Source organism: Erythrolamprus reginae, chromosome 1 (assembly GCF_031021105.1).
Source record: "Erythrolamprus reginae isolate rEryReg1 chromosome 1, rEryReg1.hap1, whole genome shotgun sequence".
Lineage (NCBI taxonomy): Eukaryota > Metazoa > Chordata > Lepidosauria > Squamata > Dipsadidae > Erythrolamprus > Erythrolamprus reginae.
Genome location: NC_091950.1, coordinates 17,212,647 through 17,236,683, shown reverse-complemented (window position 1 = coordinate 17,236,683; position 24,037 = coordinate 17,212,647). Strand labels below are relative to the sequence as shown.

At 42.8% G+C, this 24,037-nt stretch overlaps 1 protein-coding gene across 2 annotated transcripts in view; it reads right to left on the bottom strand.

The window, feature by feature from the left end:
* FSTL3 (follistatin like 3) overlaps positions 1-24,037 on the bottom strand; it is a 54,617-nt gene that overhangs the window by 18,092 nt on the left and 12,488 nt on the right. For both annotated transcript variants that reach the window (XM_070732369.1, XM_070732360.1), the window contains exon 2: positions 1,633-1,818. In XM_070732369.1, the coding sequence (XP_070588470.1) occupies positions 1,633-1,818 (186 nt within the window). The remainder of the gene's footprint in view (positions 1-1,632; positions 1,819-24,037) is intronic.

Genomic DNA, 24,037 nt, shown 5'->3' with positions numbered 1-24,037 from the left:
GAAGAGAAACTGTCTGGGGAAACAGGATTGGGGGGGGGACTACAGGGGAGGAAGGAGACAAACGGGTACATTGTGTGTGACTGGGGGACCCCCCTGGGCAAAAAACATGTCTGGCGGGATTCAAAGCAGGCGGTTGAGGTGTGCAAAACTCACCCCACCCACCCACCCAAAGTGCAGAAGTCTGGAGCGAAGGTGTGTGGTACTTTTGGGAAGTCTAGGAGAAAGCTGGCCGGCAACCAAGTTGAGGGCTCTCCCGTATTTTGTTTTAATTTCTCTTTTGTGTGATGTTTACAGGAATGAAGTTGAAAAGAAAATCATCTCCGAAGGCCAAAGGTGTCCTTGCCTATCTTGATTTGATTTGATTTGATTTGGCCAATAAAGAATTCTATTCTATTCTACCCCATTCCATTCCATTCTATTCTATTCAAATGTATATTTTTTACTTTTATGTACACTGAGAGCATATGCACCAAAGACAAATTCCTTGGTGTGTCCAATCATACTTGGCCAATAAAGAATTCTATTCTACTCCGTTCGATTTGATTTGATTTGATTCAATTTGATTTGATTTGATTTGATTCGATTCCATTCTATTCTATTCAAATGTATATTTTTTACTTTTATGTACACTGAGAGCCTATGCACCAAAGACAAATTCCTTGGTGTGTCCAATCACACTTGGCCAATAAAGAATTCTATTCTACTCCATTCGATTTGATTTGATTTGATTTGATTCGATTCCATTCGATTCCATTCTATTCTATTCTATTCAAATGTATATTTTTTACTTTTTATGTACACTGAGAGCCTATGCACCAAAGACAAATTCCTTGCATGTCCAATCACACTTGGCCAATAAAGAATTATATTCTATTCTACCCCATCCCATTCCATTCTATTCTATTCTATTCAAATGTATATTTTTTACTTTTATGTACACTGAGAGCCTATGCACCAAAGACAAATTCCTTGCATGTCCAATCACACTTGGCCAATAAAGAATTCTATTCTATTCTACCCCATTCCATTCCATTCTATTCTATTCTATTCAAATGTATATTTTTTACTTTTATGTACACTGAGAGCCTATGCACCAAAGACAAATTCCTTGGTGTGTCCAATCACACTTGGCCAATAAAGAATTCTATTCTATTCTACTCCATTCGATTTGATTTGATTCGATTCCATCCATCCCATTCTGTTCTATTCTATTCTATTCTATTCTATTCTAGTCTAGTCTAGTCTAGTCTAGTCTATTCAAATGTATATTTTTTACTTTTATGTACACTGAGAGCATATTCACCAAAGACAAATTCCTTGTGTTTCCAATCACACTTGGCCCATAAAGAATTCTATTCTGTTCTGTTCTGTCCTATCCTATTTTATTTGTTGGCTGGGGATTATGGAAGTTGAAGTGTACAGGGTTTCAAAGTTGTTGAGGTTGAGGAACACTAGTCTATACCAAAATTCTGGGATATCCATCATTTAAAGGAAGAGCCCAGAGACCCAGAAGCAAAAGGAAAAAAATATTGTAATGGATAAATCTGGAACTTTTCATTTAGGAGAGTTTAGTCATGGCTTCATAGGACTGGGTAGGGTCCGGTTTTTAAAACAGGTTGCAAAACATTTTACCTTTGCAGGGATGGCAGCTCACAAGGCCCAGGATCCTAAGAAGGCCAATCTTGTTGTCCGGGTGTGAGTAATTTGACCAGGCCATGTCCGTATTTCTGTTGCCACAACACTCTTCCCAAGTGACGCCCATCTGGAGAATCATGGTGCATTTGGCTTCCCATCCTTGCTGTAACCAGCAGATCCCACCTGTAGGGAGTAATAGAATAGAACAGGTAAAATAGAATTCTTTACTGACCAAGCAATCTCACACTACTTACCAGAGCTTACAAAACGTTTGCCAGACCCATCCTCGAATACAGCTCATCTATTTGGAACCCATATCGCATCTCAGACATCAACACCCGTGAAAATGTCCAAAGATACTTCACCAGAAGAGCCCTTCACTCCTCCACTCGAAACAGAATACCCTACGAGACTAGACTTTCAATCCTGGGCCTAGAAAGCCTAGAACTAAGACGCCTTAAACAAGATCTAAGTATTGCCCACAAGATCATATGCTGCAACGTCCTGCCTGTCGGCGACTACTTCAGCTTCAACCACAATAATACAAGAGCACACAACAGATTTAAACTTAGTATTAACTGCTCCAAACTTGACTGTAAAAAATATGACTTCAGTAACCGAGTTGTCGAAGCGTGGAACTCATTACCGGACTCCATAGTGTCATCCCCAAACCCCCAACACTTTACCCTTAGATTATCTACGGTTGACCTATCCAGATTCCTAAGAGGTCAGTAAGGGGCGAGTACAAGTGCACTAGAGTGCCTTCCGTCCCCTGTCCTATTACTCTCCTATATCTCCTATACCTTTCTTCTATCCCTATATCTCTTCTTCTATTCTTTCATTGATATGTTCTATTACTATATCTTCTTTTCTATTATTTCTTAGATATATTTTACTATGAGTATCTCCTCTATAACCTTCATCATGTATTTTATTATGTGTATATAGATATATACCCACTAAAACCCTCATTTTGTATTGCACAAAATAAATAAATAAAATAAAATAAAAGTGTGATTGGACACACAAGGAATTTGTCATTGGTGCATATTCTCTCAGTGTTACCCGAAAGAAAAGATGCAAGTAAGGGAGTAAAGCTGAGAATAAATAAAAAACCAAATTAATTCAAAAGTTAGAAAGAAAAGAAAAGGAAAAAAAGAAGGAAGGAAGGAAGGAAGGAAGGAAAGAAGCAAGGGGACACAATCTGAAGTTAGTTGGGGGAAAGATCAAAAGCAACATGAAAAAATATTATTTCACTGAAAGAGTAGTAGATCCTTGGAACAAACTTCCAGCAGACGTGGTTGGTAAATCCACAGTAACTGAAATTAAACATGCCTGGGATAAACATATATCCATTGTAAGATAAAATACAGGAAATAGTATAAGGGCAGACTAGATGGACCATGAGGTCTTTTTCTGCCGCCAGTCTTCTATGTTTCTATGTTTCTAAGCAAGCAAGCATTTGGAAAAAGGACAGGTATATTATTGTTTTAAACAAAGAAATAAATTGGGACTTGTTCTGTCGAGCTCTCTGGTAGAATCCTCCCGAAAATTCACAGATACAAATTTCAGACACACACACACGTTTGAAAATTCAAAACAATGTTCTTTATACCGAAAATTCAAATAAACTAAGCCCTCTTTTTGTATAGCAAAGAGCACTCGTCTCCAAACAAACTGGTAATGTGTAAAAGTCCCTTATCAGTTCTGAGATACTTATCTTGCAGCTGTGAGACAATTCACAGTCCTTCTTCTTTTACAAAGTGAAACACACTTTGCTCTGGTTTAGTTTCAAAGGGGGGGAAAATCAGCACACAAAGGTTGAAGTCAGCAAGGCAGTCACGAAACACAATGATCAGATAATCTTCCACAATGGCCAAACCCACAGACTGCTATTTATAGCAGCCTCACTAATTACCGCAGCCCCACCCAACCACAGGTGGCCTCATTTTCTTTGATAATAATCTCTCACTTGTTGCCTATGCATTGCTCTCTGCATGCATGGCTGTGTCATTAACTCTTGTTCTGAATCCAAGGAGGAGCTAGATAATTGATCTCCTTGTGAGCTGTCTGCCACACTTTCCTCCTCCCTGTCACTCATGTCATCTTGGTCAGAGGAGCCTTCATCAGCAGATTCTACCTGGAGCAAAACAGGCCTGCGGCATGTGGATGTCTCCCCCACATCCACAGTCCTTGGGGCAGGAGCTGGGCCATAGCTAACCACAACGGGACTGAGAAAAGGAACTACAACAAAGCAGAAATGTGGAGAACTACACAAAACTAAATATAGATATATCACAAGGAGGAAACGTACAAAAATGTTTGCTTTGCATTTAACATATCTCTACGTAACTTACACTTTCTAAGTTTATCTACTGATTAGAATGAAATTAATTGTCATTTTCCACAGTTCACCAAACATTGTAAAGCAGTTCTGTATAAAACAAAAAAGGATCTAAAAGTGCCTACAGAACATATTTTTAATTCGAGTAAAACAGATATACAGATTCCATTGAAAATTCTTATATTTAGGTCAGCTATTGGCAGTGCTGTTTGTATAAAATCCATTTTTTGACCTAGTAAAATATTACTTCTGTAACCTCTGTAACTCCAGTTTTCTATTAATAGTACTATAAAATATGAAAATTTACTAAAACATTTTAAAAGACCCCATGTACACTCACACACATTCATCCAATCCAATCATATCTCGTATCATCACTCACGGCCTCCATGCCCGCCGGCAAAGGTAGATTTTTAAAGCTTTACGAAAGGCCCAAAGAGAGGGGGTGGTATGTATCTCTGGAGGGAGTTTGTTCCAAAGGGCCGGGGCCACCACAGAGAAGGCTCTTCCCCTAGGCCCGGACAGTCGACATTGTCTGGCCGGTGGGACCTGGAGAATGCTGATTCTCTGGGTCCTACCGGCCGCTGAGATCCATGAGGCAGAAGACGGTCCCAAAGATAATCTGGTCCTAAGACATATAGGGTTTTGTAGGTCATAAGCAGAACTTTGAATTGGGCCCGGAGACCAATTGGCAACCAGTGCAGCTCCCGGAGTGATGTTGGAATGTGGGCAGATCTTGGCAGTCCCACTATAGCTCGCGTGGCTGCATTTTGCACAAATTGTTGCCTCCGAACAGTCTTCAAAGGCAGCCCCATGTAGAGAGCATTGCAGTAATCGAACCTCGAGGTGATAAGGGCATGAATGACTGTGAGAAGTGACTTCCTGTCCATTTTATACTCCGAAAAATACAGTACAGTGTTCCCTCGATTTTCGCGGGGGTTACGTTCCAAGACCTCCCGCGAAGGTCGATTTTCCGCGAAGTAGCGGTGTGGAAGTAAAAACACAATTTTTTGCTATGGACAGCCAAAAACTACCCCCACGCACCCTTTTTCAAGGCAGCGCAAGGAGCCGGGCTTGAAGTTGGGAGCGAGGAGCGACGAAAGTGCGGAGGCCGGCAAAGATTGCTTTGAATGTCGGCTGCCTCGGCCCCCCCAGCGCCTCCGCCCCCCTCGCCGCTACCGCCCGCCCGCCCGATCCACCCCTCTCACCAGCTTTCTTGGGACACGGGTCCTCCTGCAGCAGCGCTGGCGGCTATGGCTTCTCATCCTCCTCATTCGGCCGGTAACCGCTCTGAGCGCTTTGAGAATGCCCGCCTCGCCCCTCTCACAGTCCCTTAGCTGAGAGCACTTTCGTCCCAGCTATCAGCGAGGGGGCTGCAGGAGAGGTGGGGGCAGGCTTTCTCACAGAGAGGGAGAGGGAGAAAGAGAGAGAGAGCAAGAGGGGGGAGAGTGGAAGGTAGAGAGAGAGAGAAAAATGATAGAAAAAGGGAGAAAAAAGAGAAATGAGAAAATGATTAAGCAGAGAATGACAGGAAAGAAAGAGAAAGAGAGAGAGAAGTGACTCTTGGTGATGACGTATGACGTCATCGGGTGGGAAAAACCATGGTATAGAAAAAAAACCACGGAGTATTTTTTAATTAATATTTTTTGAAAAACCATGGTATAGCCGTTTCGCGAAGTTTGAACCCGCGAAAATCGAGGGACCACTGTAGTCCGGATACTTGCCATCCAGACAAGTTTATTTTCATTAAAAGGATCAATAGGTATAAAAAAAATGCTTGGTAAAAGTCAATCTCCAGATAGAACAATGCTTCTCATAGTTCCAGTTAGCTTTCTATATTGCTGAGCTTCTGAATATTGTAATCCAGAAGTACTTTTATAACTGTATTCCAATGTTACTCACCCTAGACCCCAAAGCTGAGATTGGAAAGTTTGTGCCTGATGGACTCATTGACCCCTGCAGACCATGTATTCTGACTTCAGGGCCTCCACAAGCTCCTGTGTGTTGAAGCTTAATAATTCCAAGGCCATTGCTGCCTCCTCAGGGCTGTGCATCATGGTTTAGACAGGGCATCCAGACAGACCAGCTTTATTTAGTCCTTCACCTAGGCAGAAAAAACCCTGCACACACATACAACCTGGGAGAAACCCCTCTTAGCAGTAGCAACTGCGAAAGAGACCTCGGAGTCTTGGTGGACAATCAACTAAACATGAGCCAACAATGTGCAGCAGCAGCTAAAAAAGCCAACACAATCCTAAGCTGTATCAACAGGGGAATACACTCCAAGACCAGGGAAGTCTTAATACCACTCTACTACGCCCTGGTCCGACCGCACCTGGAGTACTGTATTCAGTTCTGGTCACCACACTTCAAAAGAGACATTGATACTCTGGAGAAGGTGCAAAAAAGAGCAACCAAGATGATTAAGGCATTGGAAACCAAGAGTTACGAAGAGAGACTGCGGGAACTGGGCATGGATAGCCTAGAGAAAAGGAGGGCCAGAGGGGACATGGTAGCAGTCTACAAGTATAGGAGGGGATGTCACAGAGAGGAGGGGATCACTTTATTCTTCAGGGCACCAGAGGGCCGGACGAGGAACAATGACTGGAAGCTGACCAAGGAGAGATTCAACATGGAGATAAGGAGGAACTTCCTGATGGTCAGAGCGATCAACCAATGGAACAACCTACCAGTGGACATCGTGAACTCCAACATTCTGGACATTTTAAAGAGAAGATTGAACTGCCACTTGACTGGTGTGCTATAGGGTTCCTGCTTCGGCAGGGGGTTGAACTCGATGGCCTTCATGGTCCCTTTCAACCCTAACAATCAATCAATCAATCAAAAAATAAAAATAAAAATAAAAATAAAAATAAAAATAAAAATAAAAATAAAAATAAAAATAAAAATAAAAATAAAAATAAAAATAAAAATAAAAATAAAAATAAAAATAAAAATAAAAATAAAAATAAAAATAAAAATAAAAATAAAAATAAAAATAAAAATAAAAATAAAAATAAAAATAAAAATAAAAATAAAAATAAAATAAAAACAAAAACAAAAACAAAAACAAAAACAAAATAAAAACAAAAACAAAAACAAAAACAAAAACAAAATAAAATAAAATAAAATAAAATAAAATAAAATAAAATAAAATAAAATAAATAACTTTTGCTCCCCAAAAGGAGAAGCCTTGACAAACTGGGAAAGGAGTGGGTGGGTGGATGGCTTGGGCGAGGGAAGAGCAAAGAAGGGACCATGGGCGGTCTGTCTGGGGCTCTTGATCCGCTGTCTCTTTCCACTCTGGAGGGAAACACAATTTCTCCCCCATCGCCAACACCCGCCCCAAAAGCTCCTCGGCCCAGTCAACAGCGAGCCAGCTGGCAGCTACCTCAAAAGGCTGTTTGTTTCCTAATCTCGAGAACTAATCGCTCGTTTCTTACAAGAGAGTTCTCTGCAATTTCCGTCTCACTTCTCCAGACGCTCCCACATTCTTCAGCTTTTCCCCCCCAAAAAGTCGACTCTGAGTAATAGCCTGGAGGCAAGATGGTGGAACCCCCATCATAGCAAAGGTGTTGATTCCTACAACTTTGCCTATAACCCTTTATCAGTGGTTCTCAACCTGGGGGTCGGGAAACCCTTGGGGGTCGAACGACCATTATTTATTTATTTATTTATCTATCTATCTATCTATCTATCTATCTATCTATTTATCTATATCTATTTATCTATCTATCTATCTATTTATCTATCTATCTATCTATCTATCTATCTATTTATCTATTTATCTATCTATCTATCTATCTATCTATCTATTATCTATCTATCTATCTATCTATCTATCTATCTATCTATCTATCTATCTATCTATCTATCTATCTATCTATCTATTTATTTAAATTTGTATGCCGCCCCTCTCCGTAGACTCAGGGCGGCTAACAGCAATGGCAGAGAACAATGTATAATACAAATCTAATATTTAAAAAAACCCCTAAAACCCCCATAATTTAAAAAAACAAACGCACAACATATCATACATAAACTATATAGGCCTGGGGAAGATGTCTCAATTCCCCCATGCCTGATGGCAGAGGTGGGTTTTAAGGAGTTTGCGAAAGGCAAGGAGAGTGGGGGCAATCCTAATCTCCGTGGGGAGCTGGTTCCAGAGGGTCGGGGCCGCCACAGAGGAGGCTCTTCCCCTGGGTCCCACCAGACAACATTGTTTAGTCGACGGGACCCGGAGAAGGCCAACTCCAAGTTCCACAGGGGTCGCCTAAGACTGTGGGAAAAGACAAATTTCCCCTGGTGTTAGGAACTGAAGCTTCTATTCTGGCACCTTGGGACATGTTTTTACAATCCAACCAATCAGGTGTTTAAAATGGGGGTGTCCCTCTGACCTTCCTGTCAATCAGCTTAAAGCTCTGTTGAGAGAAATGGCACTAGACTTATGGTTGGGGGTCACCACAGCATGAGGAACTGTATTAAGGGGTCGCGGCATTAGGACGGTTGAGAACCACTGTAAGTAGAGGGGAGCGTCCTCATTTCAGGTTACTTCATAGAAGGGGAGCCCTTACATTGGATTCTCAGTCCTCCAGTTACATTTGTCCCAAAGATGCTTTTTCAAGAGGCAAGAAGGAAGGAGATTTTTTTATAATTTTATATATGGGGAAAATTTTTATAATTGGATTGATGGAATATAAGAAATAAGGTAAATGTAAATTAAACCCAAAATGGAGAAACCGGAGAAACAGAAATATAACTGTAAATACATTTTCATGTTTAATGTTTTTTTATTTTTTGTCATCATTGTGTTTCGTTTCTGTCTTTAAAAAACCAATTATTTTTTTTAAAAGAAAGGTTGAGAACCACTGTGGCTGGTTGTTAATAGTTCACAGAGCCAAATGTGCCAGCCAGATAGATGGGCCAGCCTGCCAGATTGTGTAGCAGCTTCCTCCACTTAACCATCACCAATAAAACACACACACAAACAAACACGATTTACACATTAGGACATCGGACCAGAATTTCTCCGGGACCGTCTTCTGCCGCACGAATCCCAGTGACCAGTTAGGTCCCACAGAGTTGGCCTTCTCCGGGTCCCGTCGACTAAACAATGTCGTTTGGCAGGACCCAGGGGAAGAGCCTTTTCTGTGGCGGCCCCGACCCTCTGGAACCAACTCCCCCCAGATATCAGAGTTTTCCCCACCCTCCTTGCCTTTCGTAAGCTCCTTAAAACCCACCTCTGTCGTCAGGCATGGGGGAACTGAGATATTCTCCTCCCCCTAGGCTTACAAAAAATTTATGCATGGTATGTCTGTATGTATGATTGGTTTCTTAAATTAGGGTTTTTTACATTACTTTTAATATTAGATTTGTTCATATTGTCTTTTTACTGTTGTTAGCCGCCCCGAGTCTACGGAGAGGGGCGGCATACAAATCTAATTAATAAATAAATTTCCTCATTTGTAATCCCATGGAGCAAGCTCACTGGCTGAATATAGGTAGGCCTCAACTTACAACACTTTATTTACTGAGGGTTCAAAGTTACAACAACACTGAAAATAGTGACTTATAACGGTTTTTTCACACTTATGACCATTGCAGCATCCTCCATCATGACCATATGATAAATGTCATCTTGGAGTCCTAGTGGACAGCCATTTCAATATGAGCCAGCCGTGTGCAGCAGCTGCCAAAAAAGCCAACATAGTTCTAGCCTGCATCAACAGAGGGATAGACTCAAGATCACACGAAGTGTTAATACCATTTTATAAGGCCTTGGTAAGGCCACACTTGGAATATTTGCATTCAGTTTTGGTTGCCATGATATAAAAAAGGATGTTGACATTCTAGAAAGACTGCAGAGAAGAGGATTAGTTGACAGGAGGCTAAAACATGAAGAATGGTTGCAGGAACCAGGCATGTCTAGTTTAATGAAAAGAAGGACCAGGGGAGACATGATAGCAGTCTTCCAATATATCAGGGGTTGCCACAAAGAAGAAGGAGTCCATCTATTCTCCAAAGCACCTAAGGATAGAACAAGAAGCAATGGGTGGAAACTAAACCAGGAGAGAAGCAACTTAGAACTAAGGAGAAATTTCCTGACAGTCAGAACGGTTGATCAGTGGAACAGCTTGCCTCCAGAAGTTGTGGATGCCCCAACACTGGAAGTTTTTAAGCAGATATTGTATAACCATTTGTCTGAAGTGGTGTAGGGTTTCTGCCTAAGCAGGGGGTTGGACTAGAAGACCTCCAAGGTCCCTTCCAACTCTGTTGTTGTTGTTGTTGCTGTTGTTGTTGTTGTTGTTGTTGTTATTATTATTATTATTATTATTATTATTATTATTATTATTATTATTATAAGGCGCTTCCCAAGCACCTAGGGCTGCGTGATGTAGCAGCGAAGTATGTTTGCCAATCCCAGTAAAACGGCCTTTTGCAATTGACAGATGGAGATTTTGTCAATTCCGATGATTTTCAAATGTCCGCTGAGATCCTTTGGCACTGCGCCCAGCGTGTCAAGTACCACGGGACCACTTTCACTGGCTTATGCCAGAGTCGTTGCAGCTCGATTTTTAGATCTTCGTATTTCACTAATTTCTCTTGCTGCTTCTCCTCAATTCTGCTGTCCCCTGGGATTGAGATGTTGATGATCCATACTTTCTTTTTCTCCACAATCAGGGTGTCTGGTGTGTTATGCTTCAGAATTCGGTCAGTCGGAAGTCCCACAGTAGTTTTGCTTGCTCATTTTCGACCACTTTTTCGGGCTTATGATCCCACCAGTTCTTTGCCACTGGTAAATGGTAGTTCCGGCACAAGTTCCAGTGGATCATCTGTGCCACAGCATCATGTCTATGCTTGTAGTCAGTCTGTGCAATCTTTTTGCAGCAGCTGAGTATGTGATCGATTGTTTCATCTGTTTCATTATTATTATTATTATTATTATTATTATTATTATTATTATTATATTCAGACACTTGTCAATTGACTCATACTTCAGTTGTAGGGCCCCTGCAGTGTCCATATTTTAGCATTTAGCATTTAGACTTATATATCGCTTCACAGTGCTTTACAGCCCTCTCTAAGCGTTTAGAGAGAGTAAGCATATTGCCCTCAACAATCTGGGTCCTCATTTACCAACCTTGGAAGGATGGGAGGCTGAGTCAATCAACCTTGAGCCTACTGAGATTCGATCTGCCAAACTGCTGGCAGCCGGTGATCAGCAGAAGTAGCTACTGCAAGCTACTGCATTAGATTTATTGGATTTATATGCCGCCCCTCTCCGTAAACTCGGGGTGGCTCACAACAATAATAAAAACAGTACATAGTAACAAATCCAATTCCCACCAATCTAATTACAATTTTAAATTTAAAAAATTCATAAAACAATCCCAATATATATAAAAAACAGGCACAGTCAATCAATCAAACGGCATTTTAACCACTGCACCACAGATCACCTTTTGTGACTTTCTGACAAGCAAAGTCAATGGGGAAGCCAAATTCACTTAACAACCACTTTGCTAACATAATAACCACAGTAGTAAAATCACTTAATAACTGGAAAGCAAGCTCACTTAACAAATATCCTGCTTAGCAGCATAATTTGGGGGCTTAATTGTGATTGTAAGTTGAGGACCAGCTTTAGTTCAAGGAGAGAAGTACCGTATTTTTTGAAGTATAAGATGCACCTTTCCCTCCCCTAAAAGAGGCGAAAAATTTGAGTGCATCTTATACTCTGTGAATGTAGCTTTTACTAACTTTTTTTTTAGCCCTAACAAGGTGCTTCCCATTGAAGCAATCTTCTGTGCTTTGCTAGCAAAGTGACGGTCCCTTTGTCTGATTTTCTCATTGTTTTTCTCTCTCTGAAGAGAGAGAGGAGTGTTTTAGAAACTGTTTTTTTATCCCCAACTGTTCTTTCGAGCTCTCTGGTAGAATCCTCCCAAAAATGCACAGATACAATTTCAGACACACGCACACATTTGAAAATTCAAAACAATGTTCTTTATAATGAAATTCACTTAAACCAAGCCCTCTTTTGGTATAGCAAAGAGCACTGGTCTCCAAACAAACTGGTAATTTGTGCAAGTCCCTTATCAGTTCTGTGATACTTAGCTTGCAGCTGTGAGGCAATTCACAGTCCTTCTTCTTTCACAAAGTGAAACACACTTTGCCCTGGTTTAGTTTCCAAGAGGGGAAAAATCAGCACACAAAAGGTCCAAGTCAGTAAAGCAGTCACGAAACACAACGATCAGATAATCCTCCACAATGGCCCAAACCCACAGGCTGCTATTTATAGCAGCCTCACTAATGACCACAGCCCCACCCAACCACAGGTGGCCTCATTTTCTTTGATAATAAATCTCTCAGTTGTTGTTGCCTATGCATCGCTCCGCATGTGTGCTGTATCATTAACTCTTGTTCTGAATCCAAGGAGGAGCTAGAGAATTGATCTCCTTCTGAGCTGCCTGCCACACTCTCCTCCTCCCTGTCACTCATGTCTTCTTGATCAGAGGAGCCTTCATCATCAGATTCCACCGGGGGCAAAACAGGCCTGCAGCATGTGGAGGTCTCCCCCACATCCACAGTCCTTGGGGCAGGAGCTGGGCCAGAGCTAACCACAACACCCAACCAGGGGATATAAATACAAGCAGGTGCAACTCAAAACCAGCAAACAATTTCTTTGTGAAAGAAAGAGATACAAGAGCCTCCTTTGAATGATTACAAAGGAAAAAGGAAAAAATGTATATGTTTGACAATAAGCTGGACTTTGTGTTGGAAACTATGTATTGTTTTTTAACTTTGTGCTGGAGAAAAAAATAAAAAAATTGTGATGCAAAACAAACAAACAGCAAACTAATGTGCTGAAGCTGACCAGACTAAAAACTAGCCAGATAAATACCTAGTAGGCAGATTATTTTTTTTCCTATTTTCCTCCCCCAAAACTAAGGTGCGTCTTATACTCTAAAAAATATGGTATTGGCTAGCTAAAAAAAGAGAAAATAATAGTTGAATGTACTGGTATGGCTAGAATAATTTTGGTGGCTGAGGATAGTACCCTTGCAATGTTGCTATTGTCTGATACTTTTTTAAAAAAAATTAATTTTTATTATAATACAAAGATTAAAAAGAGCAGGCATATGATGTTGTATCATTCCACCAATATATACAGAGCTGCCCCTAATTCCCCCTCCCTCCCAGTTGAACTATTAGCCACACAGTTCTTTATATATATATATATATATATATATATATATATATATATATATATATATATATATATATATATATGTTTTTCTTATGTCGGATCACCCTGGTATATTTTTAAGGAACGTCACAGCTCCTTTTTTTGCCTTTATATATATATAAAGGTTGCAGGTTCATGTCCCAGTGGGTATGGCTAGCTGATGAAACATGTGACATATATATATATATATATATATTATATATACTGTATATATATATATATATATATATATATATATATATATATATATATATGTCACATGTTTAAGCTGAATTTGAAAAATTAAGGGAGACTAGGATAGATCTATTTCGGCCTTATTTTGGCCTCATCAGCTAGCCATACCCACTGGGACTTGAACCTGCAACCTTTGCCTTGTAAGGCAGAGAATTATCCTCTAGGCCAGTGGTCCCCAACGTTTTTTCCACCAGGACCAGTTTCAGCAAGACAATTTTTCTATGGCCCAGTGGGGCGGGAAAGGGGGCGTGGTTGGGGGGCGGGATTAAGCATGGGGGTGCTGGTCCTCCCCACCCCTCTTTCCCGCCATCGTCCTGTGCCGGCAGAACCTGCCTCCCAAGCCCTCTTGCCCAGCGGGAGCTAAGCGCTGGAGAGAGGGGGTCAGGCTGGCCCTCCTGCCTCCCCCCAGCCAAAAACGCAAAAAGCGCCCCGCGGCAGAAAGCCAAAAAGAGGTTTGAGCCTCTCGGTCCCTTCCCGCCCCTCTGTTCCCATCCATCGTCCTGTGGCCGGCAGAACCTGCCTCCTGAGGCCTCTTGCCCGGCGGGAGGTGAAGTGCTGGAGGGAGGGGGGTGGCGGGCATGAGGGCCGGCAGCTGCTGACTCCACGGACCGGTGCAACATGCCCGCGGCCCGGGGTACTGGTCCGCGGCCCGGTGGTTGGGGACCCCTGCTCTAGGCTACAGTATCAATCCCTTCAGCTCTGTACCAGGGAAGGGTTACATTTTGTGTCGAATTCCACCCTGGTATATTGAAGGAACATCACAGCTCCTGTTTTGCCTCTTGGCCCAACCCCAGGGCCATTTCCAAGGCAGTTAATTTTATTGATAGCCGACAATTCTATCTGTATGTGTCACATGTTTAAGCTGAATTTGAAAATTAAGGGGAGACTATATATATATATATATATATATATATATTATATATAATTATATATATATATATGACAGTCTTGGTATATTCGGGTTTCTTCCCGTGTAGGATTTGGAAATTTCTGGCAACGTTTCGACGAGGTCTCACTCGTCATCTTCAGGCTGGTGTTTCTGTCCTTGTTCTCAGGCGAACACTGCGAGACCTGAGCTGCATTGTTTCTATAAATACTGGTGCCTGGGTGTGGTTTGATGGCTAAGCAATTGCCTGCTGTGTAGAAACTTCCTGGTGAGTCAGTGGGGTAACAATTGGGGTCGTTGATGTAGCTGAGGTATGCTGATTAGTTAATGGTTGTAGATTAGGCGTTGATATCCTGAGTAGTTGGAACTTGCAGGCTACTTGATTGTTTTACAATGTGTGTTCTGAGTCTGGTTTCTATGGCTGGGATACGTTTGAGGGCTGGTTCACCTCTCGCTTACCAGACATCTGGAAACCAGCCACACAGCAGGCAATTGCTGAGCCATCAAACCACACCCAGCCACCAGTATTTATAGAAGGAATGCAGCTCAGGTCTCGCAGTGTTCGCCTGAGAACAAGGACAGAAACACCAGGCTGAAGATGATGAGTGAGACCTCGTCGAAACGTCGCCAGAAATTTCCAAATCCTACACGGGAAGAAACCCGAATATACCAAGACCGTCATACCTGTACCCCTGAAAATCTACGAAAACATATATATATTATATATATATATGAAAACAAATATATATATATATTTATATATATAGTGTTCCCTTGATTTTCGCAGGGGATGCGTTCCGAGACCGCCCGCGAAAGACGAATTTCCGCGAAGTAGAGATGCGGAAGTAAATACACTATTTTTGGCTATGAACAGTATCACAAGCCTTCCCTTAACACTTAAACCCCTAAATTACAATTTCCCATTCCCTTAGCAACCATTTAGATTATTACTCACCATGTTTATTTATTAAAGTTTATTTTAAAAAATATTTATTAAAGGCAGATGAAAGTTTGGCGATGACATATGATGTCATTGGGCGGGAAAAACCGTGGTATAGTGGGGGAAACCGCAAAGTATTTTTTAATTAATATTTTTGAAAAACCGTGTTATAGACTTTTTGCGAAGTTCGAACCCGCGAAAATCGAGGGAACACTGTATAAATATATATATATATATATATATATATATATATATATATATATATATATATGTTTTCGTAAATTTTCACGGGTATATGTATGTAGATTGTTCTGAGTTCGGGTTTTGCCCTGTGTAATGTTTTGCATGTCTATGCGACGTTTCGGCGAAATCACATTCACCATCTTCAGGCTGAAGTTCCAATCTTTGTGTTGTTGTAAATGGAATGTTAGCAACTGACATTTCTTCCTAGTATGTAGTGTGGGGGTGGAGATTTGTTTTGAATGTAGCAAATAGATTGGGTGATTATGTTTCAGTGATCTGATTGGTTGGTGTAATCATAGTTATTAGAAGGAATGACATGGAGATTTTTATGAAGTGTTTTGTTTAAGGACTGATTTCCAAATATAAAATTCTAAAATCATAATTATTAGAAGGATTGACATGCTGATTATTATGAAGTGTTTATTTGTTTAAGGCTGGTTTCCAAATCTCTGGCAGGCGGGAGGTATCATCTCTTTTATTTATACAAAGGGGTCTCCTCTCAATTTCTATAGCTTCTAGAGAAATTCTTCTATATAAATTCTCTGTTTTGTGGAGTAATTTAGTTTTTTCAAAGTCAATTTCGTGCCCTGTTTTTTTAATGTGCTGGACAAGGGAGGAGGTCTTTTCTTGTTTTTTGACTGCATTCACATGTTCTGCTATGCGTTGGCTCACTCTTCGGTTAGTTTGTCCAATGTATGTGGCTGCACATGTTTTGCAAGGGATTTCATAGATTCCTTGGTATTCCAATTGGATTTTATCTTTGGGGCTCCTTAGGATATTAGATATTTTTTGGTTAGTGCAAAATGAGGTTTTGATGTTATGTTTGTGCAGAATTTTACTAATTTTATCCGTGGTGCCTTTGATGTAAGGAAGGATGGTAGTGCCATTGTCCTGTTCTTGATCTTGTTTTTTGGGGGGTGTCTCTTTATTGATTAGGTTTGTTATTGTTTTCTCTTTGAATCCATCCCCACACTACATACTAGGAAGAAATGTCAGTTGCTAACATTCCATTTACAACAACACAAAGATTGGAACTTCAGCCTGAAGATGGTGAATGTGATTTCGCCGAAACGTCGCATAGACATGCAAAACATTACACAGGGCAAAACCCGAACTCAGAACAATCTACACACATATATATATATATATTTGTTTTCGTAAATTTTCACGGGTATATGTATGTAGATTGTTCTGAGTTCGGGTTTTGCCTGTGTAATATTTTGCATGTCTATGCGACGTTTCGGCGAAATCACATTTTACAACAACACAAAGATTGGAACTTCAGCCTGATGATGGTGAATGTGATTTCGCCGAAACGTCGCATAGACATGCAAAATATTACCCAGGGCAAAACCCAACTCAGAACAATCTACCTAAAAATGCGAGTTCCAGGTACATACGTGAATGATGAGGCAGCAGCCATCTCGATCACCGGAACATAGAAACTTTAATAAAACCACTTAGCTTTCGTTAGCGTGCTGCTAACTTCGTCAGAGTTTTTTAAAATGCCGTGGGAGACAAACATCTTTATAAAGCATTACTCAGTCTGCTCATTGCCCGCGTCACGGGGCCACACCCTTCCCTCCCCCCTGCGGTAAGCCTAATTGTGGGCTTAATCATGCTGGTTGAAGGGAGATCTACCTCTTTTGCTCGTGTTTGTTGCCTTTTTCCCTCCCCAAGGGAGGGGGTGGAATTGTGAGGCTTAATCCTGCTGGATGTAGGGAGACCTGCCGCTTTTACTCGTATCTGTTGCCTTTTTCCCTCCCCAAGGGAGGGGGTGGAGTTTGTGAGGCAATGCTTCGGAGGTATTTGGTATTCCTTTCTTCCCCCCATTGTCGTTGTTACTTTTTATAATGGTACATGTCTGCCTCTTGCAATTTTTTTACCATGTCCTCGTCCTAGGTCTACACTGTTCTAATCCCCCTTATCCTCTATGTTAGACACCCCACCCTCATTTGGCTGGTTTCTATGTCTGGCCTGGGGAATTCTGCTGGGGGCTGTGTCCAATCTTAATGACCCATCTCCTTTAAGTCGTTGTTGGTGCCTTAAAGCCTGGTATGCCGATGGCATATCGATGTGTCTATTTAAAGAATTTTCATTCGAGAACCAGGCTTCTTTTAGGAGGCGACCTCCCTTGGTTTCATCCCGTGCCAGAATCTCAGTTCCCTGGAAATCGAAGCCGTGACCTTGTTCCTCCATGTGTATCCAAATCTGGGAGCGCTGTTCCTGACGCCGGACCGCTAGTTTGTGTTCGTGTACACGGGTTCTCAACCTTTTAGCTGTTTCACCCACATAGTGGTGTGTACAATTACTGCAGTTTATACGGTAAATTACCGAGGAAGACTCCTCCTTCACTAGGGTTTCCTTCGGGCGCATTACTGATTTCTCAAAGTTTGATCCGGCCTATGCGCTACTTTGACCCCGTGGGGTGCCAGTATGCGTGCAGCTGTTTCGGATACCCCTTGTATGTACGGGAGTACCCTCCACGCTGATGTTTCGTTTGTGCTTTCAGTAGGCTGCCGGAGTCTAGGTGTAACGCACCGTTGGATAAAATCCCTCGAGTAACCATGACGTATACAAGTTTGGTAAAGATACGCTCGTTCTTTTTGTTTGGCTGCCCGTGTACTACAATGGGTATTTATCCTGTTGAATAATGTCCGTATGCAGCTGACTTTATGTGCGTTGGGGTGGTTGCTTTCGTTGTGTAACATGCGATCCGTGCTGGTGGTCTTGCGGTACACCTCCGTGTCGATGCTTCCATCCGGGTTCCGGTTGATCTGTACATCTAGAAAGGCCAGTTTGCCATTGGCCTCCTCCTCCGCCGTAAACTGAATATCCGGATATATGGAATTAAGAATTCCCATGAACTTGATTTTATCCCGTTGTTTGATGATGGTAAACGTGTCATCGACATAGCGTGTCCAGAACTTAGGTTTGTATATTTCCATGGCTTCTCTTTCCAATTGCTGGAGAACTGCTTCTGCAATCACGCCCGAAATTGGGGATCCCATCGGCGTGCCCTTTACTTGTTCGTATATCTGGCCGTTGAATGTGAAGTATGTTTTTAGGCAGAATTTCAATAGTTGGATGAGGTCATCCGTGCTGGGGGCCTTACAGTGTCTTGGTTCAGTTGTTACCAACAAATTGTTAATGGTTTGAATTGCTAGATCCTGGGGGATAGATGTCAATAGTGAAATAACGTCGAATGATATCATTACCTCATCTTGCTCCACTACCACCCCTTTAAGCCGTTCTAAAAAGTCTGTAGCTGAACGTACGGTGGTGGTGATCTCTTCAACCAGATATTGTAGTTGGCCGTATAGCCATTTGGCCAAACCAAATGTAGGGGTGCCACGGAGAGAGACAATGGGGCGTAAGGGTACCTCCGCCTTATGAATTTTGGGTAAGCCATAGAATCGTGCCATGGCTGAGTCTTTCGGACGGATCCTTCTTAACGCTTCCTCATCCAATTTGCCTTGTCTCTTAAGTTTATCCACCATTTTATTAATTTGGTTTTTGAATGATGTCATAGGGTCTTTATCAAGAAGCTGGTAAGCACTCCTGTCATTGAGCAGGTTGTGGGCTTTACTGTTATAATCTACCCTATCCATAACTACAGTTGCCCTACCTTTATCTGCCGGTAGCACCATGATCGAATTGTCCTTCCTTAATTCTTGGAGGGCTAATCTTTCTGATGTTGACAAAGTCTTACATGGTCTGTGATTAGCGAGGACTTTGTCAACATCAGAAAGATTAGCCCTCCAAGATCTCCCTACATCCAGCAGGATTAAGCCTCACAATTCCACCCCCTCCCTTGGGGAGGGAAAAAGGCAACAAACACGAGCAAAAGAGGTAGATCTCCCTTCAACCAGCATGATTAAGCCCACAATTAGGCTTACCGCAGGGGGGAGGGAAGGGTGTGGCCCCGTGACGCGGGCAATGAGCAGACTGAGTAATGCTTTATAAAGATGTTTGTCTCCCACGGCATTTTAAAAAACTCTGACGAAGTTAGCAGCACGCTAACGAAAGCTAAGTGGTTTTATTAAAGTTTCTATGTTCCGGTGATCGAGATGGCTGCTGCCTCATCATTCACATATATATATATATATAAATACACAGCTTTTTATTTTATTGTCTGATACTTTGTATTATTATGTATTGATGATTATTATAACGCCATAATGTGAAATCACAGCTGCTAGTTCTTTAATTGGTATTGGCCATCAAATGAATCAAGTTCTTCATCAAAAATCCAGGATGTCGTAACTTATCAGCATACTATATATGTGGATCCAAGCCATGGGAATTTTGTCAATGTGCTGATTTTCAACATGCCATCCAAGGTTTTTTTTTGTCATGACAATCCAGCATGCCAATTATAATAATTATTATTGTTGTTGGTTGCATAGTCAGCCAGATGTTTAGCCCGGATTTGGCATTGCAACTGGGATACACAAATGTATTATAATTATCATATGCAACTACTATTGTTCTGGTTCTATATACATATACAATAATACAATTAAATGTATTATGGTTCGTCGCAGAGTCGGATTGATGTTCAGACTGGATTTTAGCATTTTTATCCACCTATCAAATCCTTCTTGATATATACATTATTATGTATACAGTGATCCCTCGAGTTTCGCGATCTCGATCTTCGCGAAACGCTATATCGCGATTTTTCAGAAAATATTAATTTAAAAATACTCCACTCTTCTCTCTCTCTCTTTCTTCCTCTCTCTCACTCTCTTCCTTCCTTTCTCATCTCTTTCTTTCTTTCTTTCTTTCCTTCTCTCTCTCTATCTCTCCCCCTCTTGCTCTCCCTCTTTTTCTCACTTTCCCTCTCTTGTGCACTGAGCGGCGGGCAGGCGGGCAGGCAGGCGGCGGACAAGCGGCGGGCGGACAAGCGAGGCGGCGGACAAGCGGCGGGCGGACAAGCGAGGCGGCAGACAAGTGGCGGGCGGACAAGCGAGGCGGCGGACAAGCGGTGGGCGGACAAGCGGCGGGCAGGCGGGCAGGCAGGCGGCGGACAAGCGGCGGGCGGACAAGCGGCGGGCAGGTGGGCAGGCAGGCGGCGGACAAGCGGCGGGCGGGCGGACAAGCGGCGGGCGGGCGGACAAGCGAGGTGGCGGATAAGCGGCGGGCGGACAAGCGGCGGGCAGGCAGACAAGCGAGGCGGCGGACAAGCGGCGGGCGGACAAGCGGCGGGCGGACAAGCGGCGGGCGCGGCAGCAGCGAGGAGCCGAAGATCGGGGTTTCCCCTTTGCGTGGGCAGCGGGGAAACCCCGATCTTCGGCTCCTCGCTGCTGCGGCACTGCCGAGCAGATCAGCTGCTGGGCGGCGGAAGGAACCTTCCCTGGGTCTTCCCAGGTGCGGAAGTAAAAACACCATCTGCGCATGCGCGGCCATGGGGGGGAAAGGGCGCGCATGCGCAGATGGTGTTTTTACTTCCGCACCACTATATTGCGAAAAATCGAGTATCACGAGGGGTCTTGGAACGTAACCCTCGCGATACTCGAGGGATCACTGTATATCTTTTTAATATGTTTGTGAGTGACATAGGGGAAGATTTGGTAGGGAACGTTTGCCTATTTGCCGATGACTCTAAAGTGTGCAATAGGGTTGATATTCCTGGAGGCGTCTGTAATATGGTAAAACTCCCTTTTTAAATGTCAAAGGGATTTTCTGGTACACACAAGGCACAGGTTAAATGCAATCCAATTTCTCACCCAGTCACTGGGAAATTGAGTCCAATTCTAAACTCCAGAGAGTCCACACACGGTCTCGAACAGGGAAACAGCAAAACCACGATCTTGACGAACTATGAATCAGATAAACTTCCACAAGGCTAAACCAGCACGCTGCTCTTTTTATCTGTAGCACTAATTACAGCAGCCCCACCCAACCACAGGTGGCCTCAGTTATCTCCTGTAATAATCCTTCAGTTGTTCTCTCCTATGCATCACTCTACGCATGCGTGGATCTGTCATAAGTTCTTGTTCAGAATCCAGGGATGATAAGGATGATTGATCTCCTCCTGGGCTGTCTGCCAAACTCCCCTCTTCCCTGCCACTCCTTCGTCAGAGGAGACTTCATCGGGAGATTCTATCCCCCACATCCACCTCCACATTCCTTGGGGCAGGAGCTGGGCCAGAGCCAACCACAACAGGTTACTTCCTGCCTCAGGCTGGGTAGCTAGGCGAACAGGTGCCAATCAGCTGTTGAGAAATGAGGGGGGAGATGGGCCCCTTGCAACTCCTGCCCCTGCTGGTCTCCCTGCCGCTTTCCGAGGTGGAGGAGGAGGATGGGAGGAGGGATGGTCAGCTGGAGCTGGGCACACAGCTTCATTTCTGCCAGTGGAACTGTGTTACAGCCCGTCCTGCCTGCTGCCCATTCCTGGTCATAACCAACACTTTGAATTGTATCTGGAAACCAATTGGCAGCCAATGCAGTCCACGGAATGCTGGAGAAACATGGCTATGCCTTATAACCATTACAACAGCTCCACAGTCATGAGATCAAAATTTGGGCACTTAAGAACCAGAATGTATTTAGGATGGTTCCAGCATCTTGGGCGGGTCATGTGAGCAACATTTGCGAGCTCCCCAGCCAAATTCTGGCCAACAAAGTCAATGGGGGAAGTTGGATTTGTTTAACAGTTGCATGATTCACTTAAAAATTGCAATGATTCACTTAAAAATTGCAATGATTCACTTAAAAATTGCAATGATTCACTTAACAATTGCAATGATTCACTTAACCACTATGACAAAACAGGTCATAAAATTGGACATGACTCACTTAACAAACACTTTGCTTAGTAGCAGAAATTCTGATCCCAATTGGGGTCATAAATTAAGGACTATCTGTATTCCCAACCGTCATGATATTCAGAGGTGGATTGATTCCAAATAGGGAGGTTCCATTTGTGCACATTAACCAATACAGTGTTCCCTCGATTTTTGCGGGTTCGAACTTCGCGAAACGGCTATACTATGGTTTTTCAAAAATATTAATAAAAAAATACTTCGCATTTTTTCCCCCTATACCACGATTTTTCCCGCCCGATGACGTCATATGTCATCGCCAAACTTTTGTTCGCCTTTAATAAATATTTTTTTTAATGTATTTTAATAAATAAACATGGTGAGTAATGATCTAAATGGTTGCTAAGGGAATGGGAAATTGTAATTTAGGGGTTCAAAGTGTTAAGGGAAGGCTTGGGATACTGTTCATAGCGAAAAATAGTGTATTTACTTCCGCATCTCTACTTCGCGGAAATTCAACTTTCGCGGGCGGTCTCAGAACGCATCCCCCACGAAAGTCGAGGGAACACTGTAATGGTAAACCTCTCTTAACATTTGTCTTTTATTTGAGAATAAAATAGCTGAGGATTAGAGGCAATTTTGTCTTGTTTTCCAAGATAACATTCCTGGTGGATATATGAATTAAGAACTTAATACGTTCCGTGACCAGGTTCCTAAGTAGAAAAGTAGAAGCAATTCTCCCCATAGGAATCCATGTAAAGGCAAATAATGCGTGCAAACCCATTAGGAAAGAAATAAAAGCTTGGAATTTGGGTGGGAGGAGGAGGAGGAAGAGGAGGAGGAGGACAGTCACTGCCGAAGGAAGAAGGGGAGGGGAATAAAAAAAATTCAAAACTTTAAGGCTTAAAAAAAAAGAGATACTATGAGGCGGTGAGACGGAGCACCCGCCTCCCACTAGCACGAGGTTGCCTCCCATACACTACACCAGAGAGAGAAACCCAGGTGGGTGAGAGGGGGGAACCTCCTGTTCCTTTGACCGAAAGGTGGCAACTGCTGCTGCTGCTGCTACCTGCTTCCTCTTCCTTCCCATGCTGAAGGGCTTCCTTCTCCTCTCACTTGCTCGCTTTGTACCCTGTTTCCCCGATAGTAAGACACCCCCGATTGTAAGACGTATCAGGGGTTTCAGGGGGGTCGGCTAATATAAGCCGTACCCCGAAAGTAAGACATATGTCTTACTTTTGGGGAAACACTGGGGTATTGCCGCCTCCCTCTCATCTAGCTGCACGCCGCCTCCTGCCCACGCCTGCGCCGTCCCCCTCTCCATACGTCGCCGCGTCTGCCACCTCCCTCTGATCTTAATGAGCGCCGCCTCCTGCCCACTTCCGTGCCGCCCCCCCTCCATACGTCACCACGTCTGCCACCTCCGTCTGTTCAGATTGTTAATAAATGTTAATTTTATGGTTAAAACAAAAAATTCGACAATTTTTTTCCAATATAAGACATACCCCGAAAGTAAGACATAGTGGGGCTTTTGGGGATAAAAAGAAAGTAAGACACTGTCTTACTTTCGGGGAAACACGGTAGCTGGCGCCTTTCCTTCACTGTGGTGACTTCTTGGTTTGGCTAAAGCCAAGTTGATTCAGCCGGGGCGCCCCCTTTTGCCTTTCCATGTTCAGACGCTCCGGGAGGCAACCTTGCATCGGATGTATAGAAAGCAGTGTGAGGGAGTCACCACAAC